General features: G+C 41.9%; 1 protein-coding gene across 1 annotated transcript; it reads right to left on the bottom strand.

Annotated features, from left to right (window-relative positions):
* Positions 1-63: 63 nt before the first annotated feature.
* On the bottom strand, positions 64-23,707 carry LOC143293493 (Y+L amino acid transporter 2-like). Its single transcript, XM_076604391.1, has 12 exons — positions 23,694-23,707; positions 15,510-15,814; positions 14,594-14,818; positions 13,981-14,109; positions 12,870-12,969; positions 9,798-9,842; positions 8,368-8,491; positions 6,500-6,603; positions 6,130-6,226; positions 4,865-5,017; positions 1,889-2,069; positions 64-1,336 (listed from the first exon to the last, which is right to left on the bottom strand). Coding segments are annotated over exons 1-12 (1,527 nt in total). The 5' UTR covers positions 23,696-23,707; the 3' UTR covers positions 64-1,274.
* Between the last annotated feature and the right edge of the window lie 4,209 nt (positions 23,708-27,916).

Genomic DNA, 27,916 nt, shown 5'->3' with positions numbered 1-27,916 from the left:
AGAAATTTGTTGTCATAGGTTTTGCTTGCTGGTTTGAAAAAAACAACAAAACATAGAAAGAATATTGTTACATGATCATTGAGTAGTTCCCCAGTAAAAGAAAACAGCTATCATAAAATGAAACCCTTCAAGGAAAGACCTGAATCCTCCTCTCATAATTCTACAGGGGAGTGACCTGCCCATGGATAATGGCAGGCAGCAGGAACTAACAGCTCTGTCATAAAAATCTATTTAATTACACATACTTAACCGTGACCCACTAGTGCAGACTCTGGCAGGGGTCCGATTCCTGTCCTGTGCAAACTACTACCCGCCTATGCGGAGAAAACGAAAGTAGCTACGGCCGATAACCTCTGTTTAACACACCTTTTACATGTTTTCTACAGAGGTTTTAATGATTTATTTCTACTTCTCTGTGTTTCATTGAATGGTTTATTGATTTGTGCTGTGCATTCAGTAGGAGTGTGCTTTCAGATAACCTTTTGTGTGTCATTCTGTGTCAGTGGGAAGGTCACAATGACCATTTGGAGTAGTGCGCTCCAGTCAGAATATTGTAGATTACGTTAACTGGTGGCTAAAGCCAGTATTAATGTTTTTTTCCCTTTTTGTGTCATTCCCACCCACAACTTCTTCATCTATTTTAATTAGATGTCTGTTGTCAGATTCTAATGCCTTTCTCTCACTGTCCTTGGGGAACTGGCAAAAAGTTGTTATCCTATCATCGCAGAGTAATTGTGTGTGTGTGTGTGTGTATGAGGAGGAGTGACGAGGAAAGGGGGGTGTGGTGTTTATCACACACTCTGTCGTAAGACTTGGCTGCGATGTAACTTTTTATTAAAGCACAAAGTAATGTGGATAAACGAAAAAAAAAAAAATAATAACCCACTTCCATAGTGAAAAACATGCAAAAACCACTTGTCTAATGAAAGACTTGAATAAGGCACTACTGTAGTGAAAAACATGCAAAATACACTTAATTTGAAAGACTTGAAAAATACACTTGTAGAACATGAAAACTACACTTGTGAAAAAATAGAAGAATCCACTTGTGTAGGAAAAACCAGAAAACCCTTGCACAATAAAAAAAAAAAAATAAAAAAAAAACCAGGAAAATCCACTTGTATAGTAAAACAAATGCACTCATAGACAGAAAAAAGAAAATAACTGAAGACCACCACCATCATCACAAATGCGCACTCACACACACATACAGTACCATACTACACAATTTCTTTAGCACTGTTGGCAGAATGGTGTGATGACTTCATGGCACATCAGTAGGTTTTTGTGGCAAAGTCGCACAGGAAAAATTTCTGACTCATTGTTATGAAGAAGCCTGGAACAGAAAGTACCACCCAAATGATGACAGAGATAAATTCTTCATTAACAAGGGTATGTATTATACTTGTGTCCGACTGCGACCACAAAAACAGTAGAAGAGGCAACTGCTGCCTTGATTTTCTGGGCTAGATTTTGATTATTTTGGAGAGTCCTGCTCAAATTAAATCCACACTATTGGCCAAGAGGGCTTTTGGACAGTCGGCATTTGAGATGGTCCCCAAAAGGCCAAACTGGCACCCAATGCTGCAGCTCTAAGAGCCAGTGTAGTCTTGCCTCCTAGTTTGATATTCATTGTCTTTCACAAAAGATTTAGCTGTAAGTGAATTGCCGTTGCTGTGGAGAAACCACTGATCATACAAACAGCTCTGGCTTTGTTGTTGGTCCAACTGTGAGATTATGTCAATCTGATGTATAAGCTGAACATTGAGCTGTAATAGACAAGCAACAAACTTGTATTTGTTTTCCTATCAAAGTGGAGTTATCTACAGAAATTTGCCAGGGACAATCCTTTGCTGCCAAGGGTTCTTTTACATGCGCTGAGGCTCACCGTGGAGTTTTCCCAGCGGTCCCTGACTGCTGCAGACTCGCGAGGTGGAGAGGAAGTAGACAGGGATGCCAGTCAGGGCCACGAGGAGAGGGGTGACGTAACGAGATATGTCACGTGTGATTGCCACCATTGCCAGACTGACGTTCAGCATCACGAACAGCACAGCCACTGCTGTCGGGGCCTGCAGCACATTCATGATAGTGTTGATGATAACAACACCAATAATAATTCACCACCACATGCACCGAAATCCACTGCTAACAGGGCCTGCATCACAATGATGACGATGATGATAACAACAGCAATAATGATTCACCACTATACATCATCACAGCCACCGTAGACCGGGCCAGCATGATAATGATCACGATGATAATAGAGAAGAACAAAAATAATCCAGCACTAGATACACTGATAGCACTGTCAGGGCCTGCATAATCATCACTGTGATAGCTTGAGGGGTGAATATAATGTTAATGGGTATACCTATTTATCATAATTGTCAGAACTTACTCCCTTAAACATGATAAGGAGCATTTACAATACACAGACCGCTAACAATGAACATCAATAAGGCACACGCACGCGCACACACACACACACACACACACACAGAAACAAAACAAAAAAACAGGGCGCTGTAACCAAAATTAACAACAAAAAATAGCCCTATAATTAAATTCTTTTAATCAAGACAAATGGAATGTTACAGGAAATAACATCAGCACATGGAAAGACGTGACCAGAAGAAATGTTAACTTGACAGGAGAGAGGTGCACGGGCCCTACGTGCTGTCAGCTGCAGGGTGTTTGCACACTCACCTCGTCAACCTTCAACATGGAAAAACCTTCCAAAAAATCCTGTGAAACTTATTGCCCACTGCCATTTCCAATCAACTACTCGCCCAGTGCAATCAAGAGAATATGGAAACCATCATCATGACAAGGCATCGGAAATGGATTGGACTCGCCATGCGAAAAGAGAAGGGTCACATCACAAGGATAGCCCTTCAGTGGACACCAGAAGGCAGACGGAAGAGAGGTATTTCAAGAAACAGTTGAAGGAGAACTGAAGACCCTGAAGCACACCGAGGGAACCATTCAGAGACTGGCCCAAAACAGACAGTAGAGTCTGTTCTTCGTTGCTGCCCTGCATGCCAAAGAACATAGCTTACAGAGCAGTAACTAAATAAACTATTCACACTCACCATTCCGGTGCTATTGGTAGCAGGATGTTAACACACTTACCACATAGGTGTTATCAGTAGCAGGGTGTTTACACACTCACCACATAGCAGGGTGTTTCCACACTTACCACATAGGAGTGATCATAGCAGGGTGTTTACACACTTACCACATAGGTATGATCAGCAGCAGGGTGTTTACACACTCACCACATACGTGTGATCGGTAGCAGGATGTTAACACACTTACCACATAGGTATGATCGGCAGCAGGGTGTTTACACACTCACCACATACGTGTGATCGGTAGCAGGGTGGTTACACACTCACCACATACGTGTGATCGGTAGCAGGGTGTTTACACACTCACCACATACGTGTGATCAGCAGCAGGGTGTTTACACACTCACCACATACGTGTGATCAGCAGCAGGGTGTTTACACACTCACCACATACGTGTGATCGGTAGCAGGGTGGTTACACACTCACCACATACGTGTGATCAGTAGCAGGGTGTTTACACACTCACTACATACGTGTGATCAGTAGCAGGGTGTTTACACACTCACCACATACGTGTGATCAGTAGCAGGGTGTTTACACACTCACTACATACGTGTGATCGGTAGCAGGATGTTAACACACTTACCACATAGTTGTTATCAGTAGCAGGGTGGTTACGCACTCACCACATAGGTGTTATCAGTAGCAGGGTGTTTACACACTCACCACATAGCAGGGTGTTTCCACACTTACCACATAGGAGTGATCATAGCAGGGTGTTTACACACTTACCACATAGGTATGATCAGCAGCAGGGTGTTTACACACTCACCACATACGTGTGATCGGTAGCAGGATGTTAACACACTTACCACATACGTGTGATCATAGCAGGGTGTTTACACACTCACCACATACGTGTGATCGGTAGCAGGGTGGTTACACACTCACCACATGCGTGTGATCGGTAGCAGGGTGTTTACACACTCACTACATACGTGTGATCAGTAGCAGGGTGTTTACACACTCACCACATACGTGTGATCGGTAGCAGGGTGGTTACACACTCACCACATACGTGTGATCAGCAGCAGGGTGTTTACACACTCACCACATACGTGTGATCCGTAGCAGGGTGGTTACACACTCACCACATACGTGTGATCCGTAGCAGGGTGGTTACACACTCACCACATACGTGTGATCAGTAGCAGGGTGTTTACACACTCACCACATACGTGTGATCAGTAGCAGGGTGTTTACACACTCACTACATACGTGTGATCAGTAGCAGGGTGTTTACACACTCACTACATACGTGTGATCGGTAGCAGGATGTTAACACACTTACCACATAGTTGTTATCAGTAGCAGGGTGGTTACACACTCACCATATAGGTGCTATCGGTAGCAGGGTGGTTACACACTCACCACATAGTTGTTATCAGTAGCAGGGTGTTTACACACTCATTACATACGTGTGATCAGCAGCAGGATGTTAACACACTTAGCACATCGGGTGCTATCAGTAGCAGGGTGTTTACATACTCATCACATACGTGTGATCGGTAGCAGGGTGTTCACACACTAACCACATGGGTATGATCAGTAGCAGGGTGTTTACACACTCGTCACATAGTTGTGATCAATAGCAGGGTGTTTACACACCACACAGGTTTAATCGGTAGGCAGGGTGGTTACACACTCACCACATAGTTGTTATCAGTAGCAGGGTGTTTACACACTCATTACATACGTGTGATCGGTAGCAGAGTGGTTAAACACTCACCACATACGTGTGATCGGTAGCAGGGTGTTTACGGCGCAGTCGGAACATGCCCAGGATGGTCAGTGTCTCCCCAGACGTTCTGAACAGCACGTAGGACCCCAGAACAGAACTGATGTTGTCCACCATCAGCACCACCAGGCTACCGGCCACACCCTGCGGAGCACAGTGACAACTAGGGGGCGTGTGTCTGTGTGTCTGTGTGTGTTTGCCTCTGTGTGTTTTGTATGCTAGTGTGGCTCTGTGTGTGTGTGTGTGTGTGTGTGTGTGTGTGTGTGTGTGTGTGTGTTGTCTACTAAATTAAAAGCATCGGCCACAACAAAGGAAACTGCAGGCATTCTACCATTTTGCCATGAACTATGCGCGTAGTGGGCCGATATGTGTATCTTCAGCAGGGGTACCTGTTTGCTTGTTGTGGGTTCGAATCCCGGACTATCCAACATAAAAATATGGCATTTTCGCTGCTCAGCTGGGTTGGCTGTCGACGTTAAAACCTCGACTGCACCCCCGAAAACCGTGTATGGTTGCCTATTTGGCGGGGTAGCTTCGGAACGCAGAAGTAAAATTAGACAATCTGACTGCAACTATTGTACTGTATTAATAATGATAATGATGATAATGATAATAATAATTATTAGTATTTATATAGCTCTGAATCTTGTGCAGAGATACGTCAAATCGCTTTCACACCAGTCATTCACACGCATGCATAACTTGAACTTGAGAAACTGAAGACAAAGAAGAGGCAGGGGAGGGGGGAGGGGTGGGGGCTATCTTGGAAAAAGGTGGGTTTTAAGGCCAGACTTGAAAGAGCTGAGTGTGGAAACCCGACGAAGCGAAAGCGAAAGTTCATTCCAAAAGCATGGTCCATAGACAGAGAAAGGAGATTCTTATTACATTTTTATCTCTTTTTTTTTTATTATCACAATTAATTTCTCGGTGTGAAATTCAAGTGGCTCTTCCCGGAGAGAGCTCATGTTTTTTTTCTGTCTGCAAGTAATGTTTTTGTTTCAGTCCTATCAAAGCAGATTGTTGCTAGAGATAACCCATGTGTTGCTGCGTGTTCTTTTACGTGCGTTAACTTGATGATGTGCATGCCGCACGCGGGACCTCGGTTTATCGTCTCATCCAATATACAAAATACTTTGAAAAAAAAATTAAGATTGAATTTCCTTTTACGAATTTAAGGAGTATGAAGAATTACAAACAAAGAAATAAAAGAACAAAATTAACAGCTAATAACTACGTGAGCCTTAAAGAGGGCTGACCAGAGCGAGGGCGGCGACCAGAGGTGTCTTTCTGGACACGTTGATCATGCTGAACACCGATGGAAACAAACCGTCACGTCCTCCTATGAAGGTCATTCTGAAACAGGAACTGACGTAATAGGTCATAGAACACATACCCGCGCTCCCAACATGCACACAAAACATGAACAATACTGCTACAACTTCTGCGGCACACACACACACACACACACACACACACACACACACACACACACACAGATCACTCACACACAAACAGACACACAAAGACACACACACACACACACACACACACACACACACACACACACACACACACACTAACAAACTAACTAACTAACTGACTAACGAACCACTATTGACTCACTACCTGACAACGGCAAAGATATTGACATTGACCATTCCAACAGCGGAGATCGCGATGCAAGGTATCATGACCCACATCAAGAGAGGAACCGTCACTTGCGTAAACACCTGTAGGCAATCACAACACGTTGTCTGCATATCATGCTAACATTCTTCTGTGTTAACACCTGTAGGCAATCACAACACGTTGTCTGCATATCATGCTAACATTCTTCTGTGTTAACACCTGTAGGCAATCACAACACGTTGTCTGCATATCATGCTAACATTCTTCTGTGTTAACACCTGTAGGCAATCACAACACGTTGTCTGCATATCATGCTAACATTCTTCTGTGTTAACACCTTTAGGCAATCACAACACGTTGTCTGCATATCATGCTAAAATTCTTCTGTGTTAACACCTTTAGGCAATCACAACACGTAGTCTGCATATCATGCTAACATTCTTCTGTGCTAACACCTGTAGGCAATCATAACACGTTGTCTGTGTATTATGCTAACATTCTTCTGTGTTAACACCTTTAGGCAATCACAACACGTAGTCTGCATATTATGCAAAGTTTCTTTTGTGTTAACACCTTTAGGCAATCACAACACGTTGTCTGCATATCATGCTAACATTCTTCTGTGTTAAACACCTAGGCAATCTGCTAACATTCTTCTGTGGTAACACCTGTAGGCAATCACAACACGTAGTCTGCATATTATGCAAAGTTTCTTTTGTGTTAACACCTTTAGGCAATCACAACACGTTGTCTGTATATTCTGCTAACATTCTTCTGTGTTAACACCTTTAGGCAATCACAACACGTATTCTGCATATCATGCAAAGTTTCTTTTGTGTTAACACCTTTAGGCAATCACAACACGTTGTCTGCATATTATGCAAAGTTTCTTTTGTGTTAACACCTTTAGGCAATCACAACACGTTGTCTGCATATTATGCAAAGTTTTTTCTGTGTTAACACCTGAAGGCAACATAACACGTGGTCTACATATCATACCAGGTTCCATCTGTCTCAACACCTGAAGGCATTTCACGTACACATACGATTCTTCTTAAGTGAACGCATGTAGGAATTATAACACGTACATATATGTTTCTTCCGTAAGTTAATACTTACAGGTGTTCACAGCACTTACACATTATGCTATGTTTCTTCTGTAAGTAACGGCTTGTAGGCATTCATAACACATGCATATTACAATCCTGAATATTAGCATCTGTAAGCGTGCATAACACACAGATAATCCTATGATTCTTCTGTATGTTAACACCAGTTGGTATTCATGACATGTAAGTATACATGTTAAGCTGTTCCTTTTGTAGGTGTTCATAACACGTACATGTTATGCTATGTTCGTAATTTAACACCTGTAGGCATTCACAAGCATACATATAATTATGAATAGTATGTAAGTCAACACTTGTACGCGTTCATAACACGCACATATTATGCTGTGTTTCTTCTGTGCGTAGACAGCTGTATGGATTCATAACACATTCATATGATTTTTCTGTAAGTTAACACCTGTGTGCATTCATTAACAACTACGTATCATGCTACGTTTCTGATGCAGGTTAATTAACATTTGTAGGCATTCACAACACATGCATATGATTATGATCCTTCGCTTGGTTAACATGTGTAGCCATTTACAACACATAGCATGCATGATTATGACTGGTCTTTTTTTTTCGGTTCATTTATTTCCCTTCCGATGTTACACTGCATACTTATAGCTATTTTAATGGACATTTAAAAATAAAAAGCATTTAAAAAAAAATTAAAAAAAGCGAAAAATGACAGCCTTGCTTAAAACCATGCATAACCGGAAAACTCTTCAGCTAGTGAAGACACACACTTACAGCAACAACGGCGACTCCCGACACCATTTGTGGTGTGGTGAGCACAGCATGGTAAGACACGTTGGCCAGTAAGTACACCACTGTCGCCAGTACCACGGCCAGCAGAACAGCCAGTGGGATATTTCTGATGTCAGAGTACGAAGAATTCTATTGAATATCTTTAAAGAAATGCATGGATTATTCTTAACATCGTGATTTTTGACTCACTTGTGTAAACAAAGTGAGTCTATGTTTTAACCCGGTGTTCGGTTGTCTGTGTGTGTGTGTGTGTGGGTGTCTGTGTGTCTGTGTGTCCGTGGTAAACTTTAACATTGACATTTTCTCTGCAACTACTTTGTCAGTTGACACCAAATTTGGCATAAAAATAGGAAAAATCCAGTTCTTTCCAGTCATCTTGTTTAAAACAATATTGCGCTTCTGGGATTGGCACAAAAAAATAAAGAATGAAGCCTAATTATATGCAAACTGCATTTACTGTTATATTTATATTTTTTGTATTCTCTAAACTTGGCACTTTGATCCGATATTCTGACCCAACAGCTAGAGCAGTCATTATTATCATTTTTTGTTCAAACAGGAACTTCTTTTGCTAAGCATGGAATTTTTATTTATTTTGCAAACGTTTTGGTTCAGATAGTAAAAAGGGGAAATTACTCTGTAATGCTAGTGGAGTTAATTTGCTTTAAACTGATCTTTCTCATCTTAAACATTACATTTTGAAACAAGAGAGGCAAGGCCTTCAAGACTCACTTGTGATGCACTTTAAAAAAAAAAATCCAAGCTTTTTATGTATTGAGTATAATTTCAAAATGTAATGTTTAAGATGAGAAAGATCAGTTTAAAGCAAACTAAGTTCCCCAGCAGAGTAATTGCCCTTGTTCTGCTATCTTCACCAAAACGTTTGCAATAAATAAAACTTCCATGCTTAGCAAAAGAAGTTCCTGTTTGAACAAAAAATGATAATAATGACAGATCCTTTGTTGGGTCGAATATCAGATCAAAGTGCCAAGTTTAGAGAATACAAAAAATATAAATATAACAATAAATGCATTATACTCAATACATAAAAACTTGGATTTTTTAAAAAGTGTATCACAAGTGAGTCTTCAAGGCCTTGCCTTTCTTGTTTTCTGTGCTTTAAAAAAAAAAAAAAAAATTTGTACCCATAATCAATCATTTTCACATAACGAATAAACTTGTGAAATGACCTTATGTTCTATGCCCAGTCCGCTGATAAAATTCATGCATTAACACCACACACACACACACACACTCATAAACAAACATCAACAAAGACACACAACCTGTAATATTGCTAATAGAGTAATACATGGTAAAACAAATTATAGAGAATCTAAATTCAGTCAGTCACACACACACACACACACACGACAGACAGACAGAAAGAGACAAAGAGACATTGTCATTACCTCTGAGGATTCTTCACTTCTTCAGTCGCCATGTTGAGATTATCCCTTGAAGAAAACCAGGACGAAGAAATTAAATGCCAGGAAGACTGCTGGCTGTTCTCATAGGAAGGGTGAGAGACAGCGAGTTGCACACACACAACACAACACACACAACACAACACACACACACACACTCTTTGAGAGAGAGAGTGAGAGTGAGTCACTTTTACAAATACAATTACACATACATAAATTGATGCGCCGGATACACTTCATAACATTCGTTTGCCTATATGCATCACAACTGAAATAAACAAGTCTCACACACTTTGAGAGAGTGAGTCACTTTGCAATTACCGTGTATAAACAACATGAGAGAGATGAACAAATGTTTTACTGAGGGTAACTGGATAAGCTGGAAGCTTCTTTACACCATGCCCTCCCTCACGCACAAACACACACACACACACTCACACGCACAAAAGATGAAAAAGGGGGGAAAAAAATCAAAATCGGTACGGACACTCGGTGTAGACAGTAACAACAACAACAACTACAACAACAGGAGTTAATCACGAAACATAAAAAAATAGCATGGAATATAACTCAGTCACACACACACACACACACACGCACGCACGCACGCACGCACCAGCTTACGCACGCATGTATACACGGACTGATATACACTAATCTTCTGAGCTCCTTTCCCTGTTCACATTGTCAGAGAGCAACGAAAAAAATGTTATTGTGTAGAAGCTCTCTCAAGAAGCTCAAACAAAACACGGTATGTAAGAATTATTTATAATTGTTTCATGAGATATTTTTGGTACTCTTTTTTGAATGATACCAAGGTGGATTTATTTTTCAGATAGTCGGGAATTTCATTCCATAGTTTACCACCATAATACATGAGAGATGTCATGAAAAGGTTAGTTCTCGGACGAGGGATAGAAATGGTATTTTTGCCACAAACACTTTTTTTCAGGAAATTTCCTCTGAAGGTAGGATGGTGCTAATTTCTTTTTAATTTTGTACATAAAAACACCTTTATTAAAGATACATTTGAGATGGAAAGGAATAATGTTTAGTTCTTTGTAGTCGTTAGTATAGATAGAAGATTTGAGGAGAATAATCTTGAGAGAACGTCTGTATATGCTTATGAGTGGTTTCAAGCAATTTTTGCTTGCTAAGTCCCAGCATGTTGAGGCATAGTCGATGTCAGGTTGAATGTATGCGTGAAAAAATAACTTGCGGGTATGTTGATCAAGGAAATGTTTAATTCTGTTGAGCTGATATAATTTTTTCGATAGCTTTTTACATAAAGCAGAAACATGATTAGACCATGACAGGTTATTATCAATAGTAAGAACAAATAATTTGAAAGAATTAACTTTTGAGAGAAGATTATGATCAATAGTATCAAAAGCTTTAGCAAAATCAATAAAAACAGAACCAGTAAATGAGTCGTTGTTTATGTTTAAATGCCATTCTTCTACGAGATTTGTTAGTGCGGTGTGACAGGAATGATTTTTTTCTAAAGCCACTTTGGTTGGGATGAAATAAATCATATTTGCTGAAATGTGCTTGAAGATTAAGTTTAATATGTTTTTCGAGGGGTTTGGGTAATGTGGATAATATTGATATAGGCCTATAGTTTACAGGGTCAGATGGATCACCAGCTTTAAAGACAGGGAACACTTTAGCATTTTTAAAAGCTTGAGGATAGGAGGATTTATCAATGCAGAGGTTATAGATGTATTTAATGTGTTTAGAGATAATAGGTGCTGAAATCTTTAATATTTCACTATCCATGCCATCCAAACCTCGGGATCTGGACAGTTTTAATGAAGATAATTCCTTGAACACGTCATGTACGCTAATATATGTTAGATTGTATGTGTTTGGTATCACAGAAACATTTTAGTAACTGCAAGTCATTGGACTGTGTGTTATCAACCTTGACAATTCTTTCGGTGATAGTAGTAAAATGTTTATTTAGGATTTCAGGAGATAGTTCATTTCCAGTAGCAGAAATTGAATTTTTCCTCGACAGTTGGTTGATAGCTTTCCAGATGGATTTTGAATCCTTTTTATTTATTATCAAGTCACTGAAATATTTCTTTTGGGCAGCCCGTTTCATTGCAGTTACTTTGTTTCTCTGTTTCTTAAATTTCTCATCTTTTCCTGTAGTTTTCAGTAACAGATCATGATACTCTATTTCTAATTTAATGTCTTCAGTTAACCAAGAAGGCTTTACTTCATGTTTGACACGTTTAGTCCTTAAGGGAGCATGCTTGTTAAAGACAGAAAGAAAGTTACTATACCAAGTTGCAAGAGCACTATCAGGATCGGTACACTGGTAAACATTAGAAAAATCAACCATACATAAATCTGACAGAAATCCCTCTGTATCAAACTTTTTGTAGCTGCGGAACGATATATACTTGTGACTGCACCTGGGGATTTTTATTCCTTTCTTTGACCATGTTACACAAACAGGAAAGTGATCGCTAAGGCCGAATACGGGAACAGATGTTTCTACAACACTGCTAGAGTTAGAAGTTACATAAATGTGATCAATTAACGTTTCTGAGAGCAGCGTCTTTCTTGTTGGGGTATCTACAATCTGTGTTAAGTTGTATGATTCAAAAGTGCGTCTCCATTTATCCTGTGGTTTTAACAAATCTATATTAAAATCACCTAGCACAATTACTTCTGTGGAATAGTTCAAAGCATCTTCCATCATCAGTTCAAAGCGATCATGCCATTCAACCCGTTCTTCGGGGTTTCTGTAAAGAAAACACACAAGGATTGGCTTTGTCCCTTTGAAATGAATCTCTAACCAAATACACTCTATTCTATATTGATCAAAACAACTAACTTGTTATCAAAACAACTAACTTGTTGAGAGAGACAGATAGACAGACAGACAAACAGAGACAGACAGACAGGGGCGATGAGGGTGAGCAAGACAGAGATTAAGAAACAGAGAGACGGGAAAAACAAAAACAGAGACACAACAGATGACAATACAGACCTTCATTGACTGACGGCCAGAATGATATCTACAGAGATTCCAGGTTCACTCACCAACCATAGTAAGCGAAGGAACAGGAGTAAATGGCGAAAGTGATGTCCTGTACCGACAGTTCCTGAGGACTGAAGGGATCCTGCAAGCTCTCTGAAGGTCCTGGAATGGCACGACACAGGATGATGATACTCTCTCTCTCTCTTCCCCACTTCCTCTCTCTCTCTCTCTCTCTCTCTCTCTCTCTCTATATATATATATATATACATGTGTGTGTGTGTGTGTGTGTGTGTGTGTGTCTCCATACCACACAGCACATCACATCACACCCCTCCACTGGACACCACACCACACCACCGCACACCATACCCCTCCCCTCGACACCTCACCACACTAGCCCACACCACACTACACCACATCACCCCATACCACACCGCATCCAAACACAAAGGAACCTGCATGACGAGGAATAATCCACACCTCTCCACCCCACACCACACCTTCCCACACTATACAACATCCTAAACCACGCCATACCACACCACATCACACCTTCCCACACTATACCACACCCTAAACCACGCCATTCAGCCCCACACCATACCTTCCCACACCATACCACACCATAAACCACGCCATTCCACCCCACACCACACCTTCCCACACTATACAACACCATAAACCACGTCATTCCACCCCACACCACACCTTCCCACACTTTTCCACACCCTAAACCACGCCATTCCACAACACACATGACACCTTCCCACACTATACCACACCCTAAACCACGCCATTCTGCCCCACACCACACCTTCCCACACTATACCACACCCTAAACCACGCCATTCTGCCCCACACCACACCTTCCCACACTATACAACGCCCTAAACCACGCCATTTCACCCCACACTTCACCTTCCCACACTATACAACGCCCTAAACCACGCCATTTCACCCCACACTTCACCTTCCCACACTTTTTCCACACCCTAAACCACGCCATTCCACAACACACAACACACCTTCCCACACTATACCACACCCTAAACCACGCCGTTTTACCTCACATCTCCCTACACTATTCCACACCACACGTCACCACACTGCATCCACACCGCTTACACACACACACACACACACACACACACACACACACACACACACACACACCATGCATGATGAGGAAGACGAGGCCGATGAGGATGATGACGACGAGGGATGACAGCTTGCACACTGTGGACACTGTCTGCACCACGGCCACCCACCTGGTGCTGAGGCTGTTCAGAAACACCAGCAGCCCTGCACACACACACACACACACACACACACACACACACACACACACACACACACACTGTTTGTTAGTTGTAACTTGACATACAACTCTCTCTCTCACTCTCTTTCTCTCTCCCTGGCTGAGGAGACGACGGGGCTGGTGGAGGTGTCTTATTACTGCATAAGCCGCGAAATTTGGCCAACAGAGATAGAGCATACTGACAGGCAGGGTTTCACCAGTTTTACTCGGTAAGAATAATTAACTAAGTAAGGAGCAAACTTAAAACTCACAACCTTAGATCTTGAAGTGAAATATATCGTTCGTTCGATCAAATGGAGACAGTCAGAAATACCTAAGATTCACCTGCATTGCGTTAGTGCAAGACATGAATATGTTTTCATGTTATGTTTCAGTCAAACGCACGTGCGGTCTTCTTTTTCCTTTTCTTTTTTTCTTCTTCTTTTTTTCTCGCTACACCTGACGATAAACAGAATTCTATGAACTTACCCAGGATGCACACAGACAGCATCACTTTGGCAGGGGCGGGGGCCAGGTGGGGACAGAAGACGAAGACAGGTCTCAGGGCGTATTCCGAGGCGGCCAGAACGCCCAGGGCCGTGGACATTGGTCTGACCACCACCAGCTGTGTCCACAGGAGCACAAAGCCCACTCCGTCCCCGAACGCCGATCGGACGTAGGTGTAGGAGCCACCAGACTTGCGGATACGCGTGCCTGTGCATTGACACTAGAATTCCCTAGTGTCTGTGGCCTGTGTGCCGCATTGTGCGCGTATGCACTGGGACATGGATGAACAGGTAACACAAACACACACACACACACACACACACACACACACACACACACACACACGTGCACAGAGAAAGAGAGAGGGAAAGACAGGCAGACAGACAGGACAGAGAGAGAAAGAAAGAGAGAGAGAGAGAGAGTTGCGCATCAGAGTATAGTAACAACTAACAGAGTGGCCGAGTATTTACCAAACTCAGCAAAACCTCCGCAGTACAAGGAGTTTTAGGTCAAACAGAGGTTAACCGACAGACAGGGGATTAAACGCACATGAGATGGGAGCGTGTCGATCTTCCCCCAGGTCAATGTTCCCCAAAAACGTTTTTGGTAGGTCTATTTTCCTCCAGGTCTATTGTATTCCCCCAGGTCCATGTTCCCCCAGGTCTATTGTATTCCCCCAGGTCCATGTTCCCCCAGGTCTATTGCATTCCGCCAGGTCTATGTTCCGCCAGGTTTATGTTCCGCCAGGTCTATGTTCCCCCAGGTCTATGTTCCCCCAGGTCTATATTCCCCCAGGTGGGCAGGGTCTGGTGAGGTCGAGGGTCGGGTGGGAGTGGGGGGGTGGGGATGGGGGTCGGAGGGGGTAGAAGAAAGACAGATGCAGAGAGACAGGACTGACCGAGCTCAGCATAGCAGAGAGCCCCACAGAAAGCGAGGAAGGCACAGAAGGTCCACACACACAGAGCCACGCCCACGGACTTCCCCGTGTTCAGCAGAACCGCTTGGGGGGAGACGAAGATGCCCACCCCGATGATGCCTCCCGCAACGTAGCTGATGGCGGGGATCAGGCCCAGGTTTCTGGGCAGCTGTAGTGGCTCGGTGGTGATGGGGGTGTGGTTGTTGTCGTCGTTGGTGGTGTTGGCGGATCCTGTCATGTCTTTGTTAGCAGCCATTGCTGTTTTGTTGACACTATCCTTGTACAACCTGCAAGTGAGAAGATAATGAAAAACAGTTTGCAGTTTAATGGTGTGTGTGTGTGTGTGTGTGTGTGTGTGTGTGTGTGTTGGGAGGGAGGGGCTGGGGGCCTGGGGGAGGGGGGGGCATGGGGGTATGTCTGTTTCTGTCTGTCTGTCTGTCTGCCTACACGCCTGTCTGTAACTCTGTGTGTGCTCGTGGTAAACTTTAAACGAATTCTTTTTTTTATATACTAGAAATACTTTTAAAGACAGGAGTGAAGCAACGTTGCTTACTGTCGTGTTTCCTGTTCCAGCTTGCAATAGACTGGATTAGGAAGACTTCCACAGCCCAGAAGCCAAACGCGCATGCATTGGTCACTTTGGACACAGTCGGCGACCTTGACTTTCCAGATGATCTGGTCCATCTCGCCGACACCCAACAGCAGATGCAGGAAAAGACCAGCTCTTTTGCGGAAACCTCAGCTTGCCTGGGCCTCAACATCCGTGGAGGGAAGAACAAGATCGTCAAGGTCAACACAGCAAACACAACTCTCATGAAGCTGGAAGGCAAGATGCAAACAAAACAGGTGGAGAGTTGCACATACCTCGGCAGTAACACTGACGACCTACCGGCACACGAACAATTGAAATAGTGTTTACAACATAGACTCACGTTGTGTGTAAACACACATGTGAGCCAAAACTAAGATGTTCTTCCCCCAAAGACTGCTCAGTGACAAACATACGGAGACAGACCTGCCCTCAGACTGCTCAGCGACAGAGTGACACAGACCAACTCACCCAAGGATTGCTCAGCGACAGAGACAAAGGATTTCATAGTGACAGAGAGACGGACATAGATTTTCCCATAAATTGCTCAGAGACAGAGACACATAGAGATTCACCCAAAGATTGCTCAGTGACAGTGACACATATAAACTCACCTGAAGATTGCTCAGTGACAGAGACAGAGACACATAGAGACTTTTTCAAAGACTGCTCAGTAACAAAGAAACAGAGACAGACACCTCAAAACTGCTCAGTTACATAGAGACATAGACTTATCCAAAGATCGTTCAGTGACGAAGAGACATCGGAGGACTATAACGTGCCGCACGTGCACGGTGTGCCCCTCTTTCTCACGCATCCTCCGCACTGGCACGCCCCGTTCACACAACCACATCGTTCATCCTTCATGCCCGAGTGTGGAGGAGGGGGGTAGAGGAGGTGCAAGGTAATGTGTGTGTGTGTGTGTGTGTGTGTGTGTGTGTGTGTTGGAGCTCATGTACGTTTATATGTATTTGACTGTGCTTTCATATCTGTGAAACTGCATGTTTGGTGCATTTCTGTTGTGCATGTGTGGGTGTGTGTGTGTGAATGTGTGTCTTCATGTTTTACATTTATTCGCTTATTTATCACCATTGTTGTCTTATTTATTTTTTTATTTATTTTTTTTAATTTATTTATTTATTTATTTATTTTTTATTATTCTTTTTTTTTAATCATTTTATTAGTATTACTATTATTATTACTACTACCTTTTTCTACATTATAATTATTATTCATTTATTTATGTAAGCTTATCTATTATATATTCCCCCGTTTTTTTTTGTTTTTTGGGTTTTTTTTTTTCTCAAGGCCTGACTAAGCGCGTTGGGTTACGCTGCTGGTCAGGCATCTGCTTGGCAGATGTGGTGTAGCGTATATGGTTTGTCCGAACGCAGTGACGCCTCCTTGAGCAACTGAAACTGAAACTGCCCGAGAAACTGGCTTTGCTCCAGTAACTTTTCAGGCAGATCCGCAGTTGTTCAATGAAAACTTAAAAACAAATTCTAAATGCCTTTTACCGGGAAATTGGTGGGTTGAAGGGTATTAAAATGATGGGGGGTGGGGTTTACTGTGATTTTTTTTTAAACCAAAGATAAGATATATCACAGCGTCAAGGAGTGTTTCACTGTATTCTGTCAAATATCAATGTTGATTAGCTCTAACCAGTGAAAGCTCTAACAGTGGTAAGGAAAATATTTTCCCTCACTTTATATAAAGGTAACCAACAGTAACCCAAGAAAATTGAATTAGTGTAACGTAACTATTTTCAATATTGAATGGTAATAACGACATGACTGAGGTGACGAAAAGATTTCAAAGGTGCACCCTCAAAGATTTCTGAGAAAGAATTTGATGATTTTTATTTTATTTTTTTTTTTATTTTTTTTTTTTAAATAACAAAAGTCTTAAAAAGCGATCTAGAAATACAACTGGTAAACGAAAACCGGAATACATGTACTGTTCCCTCACTAAGTCAATCAAATCAAATATACATGTATATAAACCGCATATGTGTCATCCTTGAAAAGAAAAAAGAGTACGGGGTTTTTTTTGTGTTTTTTTTTTAATCACAGTAATTTTTGACTCACTTGTGTAAACAAAGTGAGTCTATGTTTTAACCCGGTGTTCGGTTGTGTGTGTGTGTGTGTGTGTGTGTGTCCGTGGTAAACTTTAACATTGACATTTTCTCTGCAAATACTTTGTCAGTTGACACCAAATTAGGCATAAAAATAGGAAAAACTCTGTTCTTTTTAGTCATCTTGTTTAAAACAATATTGCACCTATGGGATGGGCACAAAAAAATTAAAAAATGAAGCCTAATTATATGCAAACTGCATTTACTGTTATATTTATATTTTTTGTATTCTCTAAACTTGGCACTTTGATCTGATATTCGACCCAACAACAAGAGCAGTCATAATTATCATTTTTTTGTTCAAACAGGAACTTCTTTTGCTAAGCATGGAAGTTTATTTATTTTGCAGACGTTTTGGTGCAGATAGTAAAAAAAGGGAAATTACTCTGTAATTATGCTAGGGGACTTAATTTGCTTTAAACTGATCTTTCTCATCTTAAACATTACATTTTGAAACAAGAGAGGCAAGGCCTTCAAGACTCACTTGTGATGCACTTTTTTTTTTTTTTTTAATCCAAGCTTTTTATGTATTGAGTATAATTTCAAAATGTAATGTTTAAGATGAGAAAGATCAGTTTAAAGCAAACTAAGTCCCCTAGCATTAATTACAGAGTAATTTCCCTTATTTTACTGTCAGCACCAAAACGTTTGCATAAACAAAACTTCCATGCTTAGCAAAAGAAGTTCCTCTTTGAACAAAAAATGATAATAATGACAGATCTTTTGTTGGGTCGAATATCAGATCAAAGTGCCAAGTTTAGAGAATACAAAAAATATAAATATAACAGTAAATGCATTATACTCAATACATAAAAAGCTTGGATTTTTTTTTTTTAAGTGTATCACAAATGAGTGTTGAAGGCCTTGCCTCTCTTGTTTTTAAAATAAAATACTTGATAAATGTTGAACAAAGACACGCGCTTTAATGTACGAAATTAACTGAAGAAGTGTCAACAGGGGAAAAGAACGGGAAGTTTACATGAAAACAAAGCAAAACAGAAGGGGAACAAACGGCAATTTAACTAACTATAAAACATTCAAAAAAAATTGCGAAAAAGGGCGAAACCTTGTGACAGACAGACACAGAGAGACTCACCCGATGATTGTTCCGTTGCTAGTGTGAGTCAGTTTGCATGTGCACAGTGGTGATCCGATAAATGAAAGTCACACACACACACACACACCAAACAGAAAATGCTCTTTGTAGCTGATAAACTCATCTTGTTCATCTCTTTTCCAGTTAAAAGGACTTTTTTGAAAAGAACCCCGGCAGCACATAGATCAAAAAACAAAAACAAAGCTAATTATGACAACGTTCATATTTCACTCATCAGCCGACACATGCTTACGGCCCATATGAAATACACGTTCAATCGCAACCATGATCATTGCGTGTGATCACGTACCAAATAACAAGTCAAAGAAACAACATTGTGTGATGTTTCTGTCTGACTCATGGCGGGCAGGAGTCACGAGTGCTGTTGTCTGTTGTGTCTGTACATCTATGCGTGCGTTTGTCTGTGAGCAGAGTTGTGTTTGTTGTTCACGTGTACTCGTTGCTCTCAACACCTCCTCTGAGTTTGCAATGCTACTTTTGGACGAATTGCTGTGATTCTGATTAAATTCGTTAAGCTTTAGGGTGTTGTGGGTTTGTTTCCCATAGCCGTCTTTTCCCTGTTCACCTGCTTTTGTGTGTGTGTGTGTGTGTGTGTGTGTGTGTGTGAATGCTGCAGAACTACATACGTATTATATTGAAAAAATTTATTTTTATAAACATGGATAGCTAGAGCAACAGGATCTTTGTCGAGTTAATTAAACAGTGAAGAAAATCTGATCGTGTTTAGTATTTGTAATGGAACCTCCGCAGAGAATCTCTCCTGCCTTCCTCATGATACTGACTGGCGCTGCAGAAACGGCGACACAATGCATTCACTGGCGTGTGTTTAACTCTCTCCATACGAACGGCGAAAGAGACGACGTTAACTGCGTTTCACCCCAATTACCACCATCAAAATATTGCAAGCGGAAGGCTCTTATACTGAAGAGGTGAATGTTGACAAAGAATACCACAATTCTGACGACGGAAGCTAAAGGTTGGGTCATTGAGACACCCACTGGACATCCGAGGGGTCTGTGTGGAGGAGAAAAGAGGACTGGCAGTACTGAGTGAGTTAAAATGATCTATCGAATATTTGTAGCTTGTATCCAGTGCTTTTAACTCATGGAGCCCCGCGCCCTAGCACTGCTCTGACGAACAAAATTCGCCTCACTAGAATAATAATAATAATAATAATAATAATGAACATTTGGACGCCCTATCTCCGGAGAGCGCACAGCGTTTACAAATTACACATTCATAAATTGATGCAGATACACTTCATAACATTCGTTTGCCTACATGCATCATAACTGAAATAAACAGGTCACACACACACACACACACACACACACACACACACACACACACACACCAGCCATTCATACCGATACAGCCCCATTCCTCTCTCCACCCACCAACAATCGCAGACAGACATACGGGGCGGGAAAACTAATCATAACAACTGTGGAAAAGGTGAGTTTTGACAGCTGATTTGAATGAGGACAAAGACTGGGCGTGTCGGACAGAATAAGGGAGCTTGTTCCAGATGACAGGTCCAATGAAAGAGAAAGCACGTTCCCCATGGAAATTCTTTCGCCTGCTTGGTATGCGAAAAATGCGAGTGTCACAGGAAGAACGCAGAGACTGAGACGCAATATCGATCTGGAGGAGTTCCTGAAGATAAGGAGCAGAGCCCGATCTTCTTCTTCTTCTTCTTCATTCGTGGGCTGCAACTCCCACGTTCACTCGTATGCACACGAGTGGGCTTTTACGTGTATGACCGTTTTTACCCCGCCATGTAGGCAGCCATACTCCGTTTTCGGGGGTGTGCATGCTGGATATATTTTTGTTTCCATAACCCACCGAACGCTGACATGGATTACAGGGTCTTTAACGTGCATATTTGATTTTCTGCTTGTGTACACACACGAAGGGGGTTCAGGCACTAGCAGGTCTGCACATATGTTGATCTGGGAGATCGGAAAAAATCTCCACCCTTTACCCTCCAGGCGCCGTCACCGAGGTTCGAACCCCAGACCCATAGACTGAAAGTCCAACGTTTTAACCACTAGGCTATAGCGCCCGTCGCAGAGCCCGATCGAGATGGCTCGGTTTTCACATTCATACCGCAAAGAAAGAATGGGAACTTACCTCTTTCGGATGTGTCCATATGTGATCTGGAGGGAAAACGGTGTATTTCGTGCAGTTTTTGTGTGTGTGTGTGTGTGTGTGTGTTGTTGTTTTTTTCGCATCAATATGGCATGAAAACCTGTCGAGGCTGTAAACTGCCGAGGGTTGAAAGGGTTATGGTGCAAGCTGTCTGTTGCTGTTTTTGACTCACTTGTGTAAACAAGGTGAGTTTGTGTTTTATCCGGTGTTCGGTTGTTTGTGTGTGTGGTGAACTTTAACATTGCCATTTTCTCTGGAAATACTTTGTCTGCCAATAGCAAATTTGGCTTAAAAATAGTAGAAAAAATATCTTCACAGTCATTCCAGTAAAAGGTTGTAAGTCTCCCGAATTTAGCCGTATTTCCGAATCATTAACAGTTTATTTCGTTGATGTTTGTTCCGCATTCCGAAAACCGCTGTTACCCATTTGAAACTTCCCGATTGTCTGAATACGCCATGACCTCATTTTCATGTCCGCAATTAAACGCAAAGAAATACACATTCTGGACAGAACACATACGGTTACACTAACTACATTATTGACGTGTTTACTGCATATGAATATTCTAGAGTGGACTCTGAATAAAAGAGAATGAACGAAAAAGAAAATCTGAATCAACCGTTTCACTACCTCTACACGGCCCTGGTCAGTGCAGATCTTGACAAAACATGTTGCGAAGCACTGACGCGATGGCAACGTTTCCTTTCACGCCAAATTAAAAGAATTTCTTAAATAATCATCGACGTGTTTACTGCTTACGAATGTTTTAAAGTGGATACTTAATTAACTAGAATGAACAGAAAAAAGAAATTGAATGGAAGGTGTTGTTTCTCAGTGAGTGGAAAGACAAAGTTTGTCGAACACGGATCTGTGCAGATCTACACAAACAGACATATATTGCAGTGTTTTTGAGGTGAAGGGAACGTCTCCTTTACCTCGGACTTGAAAGAAAGAATTTTTTTAATGCCCGAGATATACCAAAATAACATGATTTCAACCGCGTTGTGACTTCGATTGCCACTGTCGAGTCATTCCGCTAAAAGAACATGCTCAAAGGATAATTTTGGAACGTCAACATTGAACCCGCGTTAGCGCAGTGGGTAAAACCACTCATTCTCGATCCAAACATCCGTGGTTCGAATCTGCATTAAAGGTATTTTTGTTTTTTGTTTGTTTGTTTTTATTTTCGCGAAGCTGTATATAATTATAATAACGAATAGAGAACATAGTCTTGAAGGCCTTGCCTTTCTTGTTTTCTCTATGACTGTGCCGTTTGGGTTGGTGCGACCACAGATTACTAAACAGGCAGAAGGGACATTCCTTCTTCGCGCGATCGGAAAACGCGTTCCGGTTGGCCAAGGCGTCCGCCATCTTGTTTACCCTGTAACTCGTGAGAGGCGGCGTCGCACACACACACACACGCCTTATGTCGGAGTCATTGGAAAGTCGCTTTCCAAGTTTCGTTTTACCACACACTGATTTTGAGTGTACTATCTGTTTCTTTCTATGTGCTTCTGACCAGATAAATTCGGCTGTGCACATACTTGACTGAATCAGAGTAAGCTAGATTGCGCCGATCGACTGATTGCGCGTAACACTAACAGGCGGAGTTTGCAAGGAAAGAGGAGGGGTGGGGATGGTGTCCGCGTTGTTTCTGCAGTTCATTACATTTACCCTATAACACCCGTAAAGAAGCTGAATATGACTGAGTCTATTCATCACTGGGCCAAAGTACTTTAGGCCTACTGGCAAACTCTAGCCTGTGATTACATTGTCAGTCACTTCAGATGAATCTATGTGCATGTTTGTAACGCGAGTGAGATTGTGAGTGTATGTATGCGTGTTTGGATAACATTCCTCTTCAGCATTAAAAACATACCAGGACACATTTTTTCATTATAACAGCAAAACCCCTTATAGGCGGTCACTGTATGAGCAGTACCAGTGGGATGGTTCTCACATGGAGTTTTCCACCTCAAACGAGGAAGAAAAAGAAGAAGACAATTCAGTGTTTCCAAGCACTTTTGCTTCCAATATTTATGAATTCAAACTTCTTTTGAGAGGCCGCCTCTAATTTACAGCCACTACTTCCTGGCTAAAGGGGTGGCCGCCCAAGAGAGGATTTACTGTATATTATTGTATTAAAAATCATTGTATTAAAATAGTGTACTCACATCAATGCACCTTCCTCGATCAGCCACAGAATTGTGAATGTCACAGAATGTAGAGTAAGCATCACTCTCAGTGTCAATCTAACATTTTTCACCCAAACAACAGATAATGAAGATTACTGTCATTTGACACATTTCACAAATAGGTCACTGTATCGTGCACTGCCAGTGTTGCTCAGATTATAAATAAATCCTCAGAGTATCACACAGTCAATGTCATACATTGCACAGATAGGGAAATCCTAATAGCATTATACTGTCACCAGTGTCAGTGTCACACACACGTTGCAGAGATAGGGAAATCCTTAGAGTGTCATATACTGTCACCAGTTATTCTCTAACTGAAGAATATGTTCACTATGTTTCTTCTTCAACTTTTTCTTGCCTTCCTGTGATGTCTTCAACTTCCTCTGCAGGCTTTTATTTTCTTTCTTCAAAGCGTCAAGAGCCTGCTTGGTTTTCTCAAGTTCTTTCATTAGAGTGTCACTGTCAATTCTGGGCTCTTTAGCAGGTGGTTCATCAAGCGGTGCCACATCACTGACATTACTGCTGTTGGTACAAGGGCTGGCTTCAGAATCTGAATCGGAATGTTGTCTTTTTCGTTTATCTATTGCCACAATGACGTCTCTCTTCTTTGGTTGAGGTCGTCGACAATCTAGAGAGGGAGGAGGATTTGGGCAGGTGACGAGGGTAGGGACTGCAGTTGGAAGGAGTCTAGATTCCTGAATGTTCGTCGGGCAGTTGAAAGCCTTCTCCTCAAAGTGCACTGAGCACACCTGTTTCCTCTTGATGTTGGAGATGTTGACGTCAGCTCGTCGGATGTTGATGACCCATTTCTGGCATCTTAAAAAAAAAAAAAGTATTTTTATTTACTCACACCGTGACAGTGCACTCATACATAAAACCTCTCACCAACTCTTATGGAAAAATGTGGTGCACAAAAAAAGACAGATCCATACTGAAATACACACACACACACACACTCTCTCTCTCTCTCTCTCTCTCACACACACACACACACACACACACACACACACACACACACACACACACACACACATTATTTTGTTCCAGTGTTTTCCGCAGAGCAGCAGACTCTTTACTCCGGCTGGTATAAACAATGACCAGAATCAGCCAGAATTGCTTGTTTTCTACGACTCAATTTCTGTCTGTACTTTAAGACACTTTGAAAGCCCCCCCCCCCCCCCCCCCCCCCCACTTCCCCGCACCATCAGCGGTTTCCTCACAGGCGATACATTTCTCCCGAAGCAACGCAGATGTCTTATCACAATAAAATATAAACATCAACGTAGGCTGAGTCTGCGAAGCTTGGCCTCCCATGGAGAATGCCCAAACTGAAAAGAAAAAGATATGAACTTACCGTTCTCTTTCCGTCTCTGGGTTGGGAAAATTAAACATCCACACAGTTCTGCCCGTCCTTTCATCGATGCTGGTTTTGCTGTTATTACTGCAGTTAATTACACAGAAGTACTTCGCACCACGTGTTGATACTGTTGAAATAGCCGCCATCGCAAATCGTGTACAGGGATAACAAAATGGCGGCCCGAGTATGTACGGAAACTAACGGAACATACCGAAGGCGCGTATGTCCGTTCTGCCTATTTAGTATTCTGTGGGTGCGACTGCTGTTGTTGATAAGGTTTGTTTGTGCCGGCTGCTTTTCCCAGTCGATGTCTGACAAAAAATCCGGACTCTCCTGCCCCTCCATTACAACATGGCGGACCTGCTTCAGCTTCGTTACTGGGAGGCAGCCATGAACAGTCACCAACTGGACTTACCTAAGGAGCTGAGACTTCGCAGGAGAGGACGAAACGGTGGGTTTAGAGCCAGGAACAATGTCAGATAGTACAAAAACCTATCTACCATCTATAATACAGGCCAATGTATATTCGATCCACACAAAAAAAGGAAAAAAAAAGAAGAAAATGAACGATCTTTCTGCTCGTATCCTCTCTTTCAATGATTTTAGAACGTGCAGCCTTATGTGTATTGCTGAAACTTGGTTTAACTGTTTTATACCCGACACACAGTTGTAATGTACTCTGGGGGGTAGGACAAATGAAGCAGCAAGGAAGGGGGCAGGGGGTATGTGCGCATGTCAATAAACAGTGGTGTCATCCCAAATATATTACTGTACAACAAACATTGCCGCTAACTCCAGAGTTTATGACCCTTGGACAGAGGCCCAACGGCCTGCCCAGATAATTTACGCAAAGCCTTTGACAGTCGAAAAATGAAGCAGGGAGGAAGGGGGAGTGGGTATGTGTGCATGTCACCAAACAGTGGTGTCCTCCCAACATTAATTATTACCCATGTAAACAAACATTGCTCGCCTGCTTTGGACTTGCTGACGATTCAGCTCTGACAAGACTTTCAGCTGATGACGATGACACTAAGTACAAACAGGAAATCGACGTTTTATACAACTTGGTGTTGTGATAACGTTTAAGAGCTAGGTTTTACAAAAACAAAAGAAGTTCGTTATTTATTACAACTAAGGAGAAGAAACCCAGTATCAATGAAATTGCCACCAGAGGAGATATTGTTGAAGAGCTCAATACATGCAAATATCCTGGAGTAATTATTGACGGCAAACTATCATGGAATGAAAACTGAACTGCATTTGTGAGGAAAAAAAATAGACGGCTGAATGTATTGTGTCTGGAAACTAAGATCTTTCAACGCATGCAACCAGGTACCAGAAATGTTTAATTGTTCTGTTGTTTCCAGTGTTCTGTTTCATGGGTCTGTGTGCTAGGGCGGCAGTGTGACCAAACGACAAAGACCGACTTCACAAGATTATTAGAAAAGCGTTTGGGGTGGTGGGCAAAAAAACAAGAGAGCTTTGACGACGTATACCGGTGTAACGTCCCAAAGCGCCCCCACCCCTTCGGTAGGTTCCCCGGTAAACACATACATGTCCTAAGTCGTCCCATGGGAGACGCAACAGTGTCGTAGAACGCCGCCCGGGGGACCCATCTGTGTCCTGAAATGTCCATCGGGGGATGGTCTGGGACCCCCGCCCTTCCCCAGCTGTTTCGGTCCCCCAACGACATTATTTGAAAATCTTAACGAAAGCGTCTCCCTCTCCCTATGTACACAGACGTGTCTGCTTTTACTTTATATTGCAATACATTCCGTGCATATTTTGACGTGTGTGTTTTATCATGACCTCCAGGCAGGTTTTCACCACTGACCACTACCCTGTAGCCATTGCTGACCTGCTGAACATTTCCCAAAAGTGTCAAGATTGTCACGTCTAGTCTGTGCATCATTATGTCTTGGCAGGTTTTGACCGATACCTGACCATTGCTGACCATTAACTACCAATTTTCAAACTGCTTTAGTTTGTGAAGGTTTTGAAACATTAGGATTCTATGATAGGAATTGACAATGACCATTAACTGACAACTGCTGACTAATACTGACCGCTACTTAACCACACACCACTGCTGACTAACCACAATCCGAAAGTGATCTTTCAAGTTTGTGATTCATTACGATTTAATTTATGTACACGAAGCTCATTTACAAAAACAACAACAACAAAAACAGAAAAAAAAAACAGATGTGCCTCTATGGAGGAAAAACAGTGGGGAGGAAAAATATTTTACACCGAAGGGACTAACAAAGGTAAAGGGGGAAGTTATACTAGTCTTTTTAAAACTTTACTAGTTTCTTTGATACTGGCACAAGATAGAATCCTTGTTGTCTCAGTCATAAATGGCAGACATAACTTTATTTTGGCAAATGTATATGCACGAAATAACTCTACAGATAACATATCCTTTATTTGAAAGAATTACAAGAAAAGTTTGATGAATATGGTAGAAGTAATTTTCTTCTCTGAGGGGATTTTAAATGCGCTCTTAATAATGAATTAGACATCATATCAGGGCACTCTCATCGTCAGGTTGAAGTAAACAAATCCAATAAACTGACCAAGTCATGGGAACTAACCCACACCTGGAGAATATTCCACAGTGCTGAAAAAGAACACAGCTGGAAGGGGATCAGCTCGACGACTGGACTATTGTTTCATGTCCGAAGGCGTGTTGCATTTCAACGTATTATATCAATTCCAGTATGTTCCCTGTTCAGACCACTGAGCTGAATAGGAAAGAGTGGAAGCCGCGGTAATATAAACAGGCCGCCAGTTCTCCATCTTGTTAGAGGCTGGCAGCGAACATTTCACGGCTGGACAA

This window comes from Babylonia areolata, chromosome 19, assembly GCF_041734735.1.
Source record: "Babylonia areolata isolate BAREFJ2019XMU chromosome 19, ASM4173473v1, whole genome shotgun sequence".
Lineage (NCBI taxonomy): Eukaryota > Metazoa > Mollusca > Gastropoda > Neogastropoda > Buccinidae > Babylonia > Babylonia areolata.
The sequence above is the reverse complement of the archived record's forward strand: the minus strand, read 5'-3'. Positions and strand labels throughout refer to the sequence as shown.

What these genes read in the sequence shown, in the direction of transcription:
- LOC143293493 (XM_076604391.1), bottom strand. An exon ending in GCTGTCTGTGTGCATCCTGG is followed by an intron (nt 14,110 to 14,593) that starts GTAAGTTCATAG and finishes GTGTGTGTGCAG; the next exon opens with GGCTGCTGGTGTTTCTGAAC. An exon ending in CGGGAGTCGCCGTTGTTGCT is followed by an intron (nt 6,604 to 8,367) that starts GTAAGTGTGTGT and finishes GATTGCCTACAG; the next exon opens with GTGTTTACGCAAGTGACGGT.